Here is a 1,356-nt window from a genome sequence, read left to right as displayed (position 1 = left end):
ACACACACACATAAGAAGTTCCTGTAGTTGTTTGGTGTGTGACAGTGTTGCCACGACAGCACGTGTAACAGCAGAGACTTTTTCAGTGTCATGTTGCTGCCATTGAGATGTTGTGTGTGTGAGCAGAGGTTGACGTGAACAAACAGTCTCTGGTAATGACAGGCATTTAGTGAGAATGACAGAAGTCCTGTGTGATTAAACAGCTACAGGAATGTGTGTAAGTGTGTGTTGCGCTTTCTAAGTGGCCTGCCATCCTATTGAGTCACAAGAACAGAACTGTTTGTGCTTGGCGGGAGAGAAGCAGTACAAACTCATTTATCTGGGCTCTTAAGGTATAAAAAAGGACTAAGTAGAAGTTTGGTCTGTGTATTGACGAGTGTTTGTGTTTTCAGATGTGTGTTAGTGTGTGAGCAGAGCTGCGCATTAGCTCTGCTGTTTGTGTCTGTTTGTGTGTTAATACTGATTAGATCCGATTCTCTCATTCACATGCTGCGCTGCCCAGTAGGAAGCCATCTGCCATCCCATATGGTCACCAGGCAGCTGAACTACGACCTGCACAGCAACGGCTGTCAATGTGTGTCTGTGTGAGTGTTTTGGAGGGTGAGAAAACAATGTGAAATCAATCCATGTTCTTAAAAGCGTATTAATAGCCATAGCAAATCAAGTTGGTGACAAACGCGAGAGAAGAAAACAAAAAATGAAATGTTTGAAATGATTAATATGATTCTGTGAAAAATGTTTGATCACAAAATACACAAAAAAAAGCAGGCTGAAAATAGATGAAGTGCCATCACTCACACATGATTTGAAATGACTGCAAGAAAGAACACATTCCTTAAAGGAAAAAAAACAAAAAAACAACGCCGGTCTGTTTGATTAACAGAATCAATAAGATCGAGCTGGTTGTTGATTGGAGAAGCTTGCAGAACGGTAAAGTTACCTGGAGACAGGCCAGCAGCCAGTCACAGGCCAGGGCCTGAGGAACTTTGTCTAAACTACAAACTGGGGACTCATCTGTCTGTAACACAGAGGAACCAGTGTACAGTAGGGTGCACACAAATGACACACAAGGGTTAGAACATCTGGAAACCACAGTGGGAGGGTTCAGCTGGTGTGCATTCAGAGAAAATAGTCACTTCCTACTACATGTGCACCATGAATAGGTCATTGGAAAGCTTAGTTTAGTTCACTTGAACAAAAACCGATGATAAAACAGTAAGCGGTCACTATTTTCTGGAGGTGAAAAAATGTAAAATTATAAACTCTGTGAAAAAAAATAGTGAAGGGGAGAGAAACGGTGTAAAAAAGAGAGAGAGAGAGAGAGAGAGAGAGAGAGAGAGAGAGAGAGAGAGAGAG

General features: G+C 42.0%; 1 protein-coding gene across 6 annotated transcripts in view; it reads right to left on the bottom strand.

The window, feature by feature from the left end:
• The window catches only part of sbf1 (SET binding factor 1), a 74,738-nt gene that overhangs the window by 44,356 nt on the left and 29,026 nt on the right, over positions 1–1,356 (bottom strand). For 4 of the 6 annotated variants that reach the window (XM_008290476.1, XM_008290502.1, XM_008290485.1 and 1 more), the window contains exon 6: positions 941–1,018. The exons of the other annotated variants lie outside the window; for them this stretch is intronic. In XM_008290476.1, coding sequence (XP_008288698.1) covers positions 941–1,018 — 78 coding nt within the window. The remainder of the gene's footprint in view (positions 1–940; positions 1,019–1,356) is intronic. 6 annotated transcript variants of the gene reach the window in all.

Source organism: Stegastes partitus, unplaced genomic scaffold, assembly GCF_000690725.1.
Source record: "Stegastes partitus isolate 25-593 unplaced genomic scaffold, Stegastes_partitus-1.0.2 Scaffold15, whole genome shotgun sequence".
In the NCBI taxonomy this organism is placed as follows: domain Eukaryota; kingdom Metazoa; phylum Chordata; class Actinopteri; family Pomacentridae; genus Stegastes; species Stegastes partitus.
Note: the sequence above shows the minus strand (reverse complement) of the source record. Positions and strands in the feature narration are given on the sequence as shown.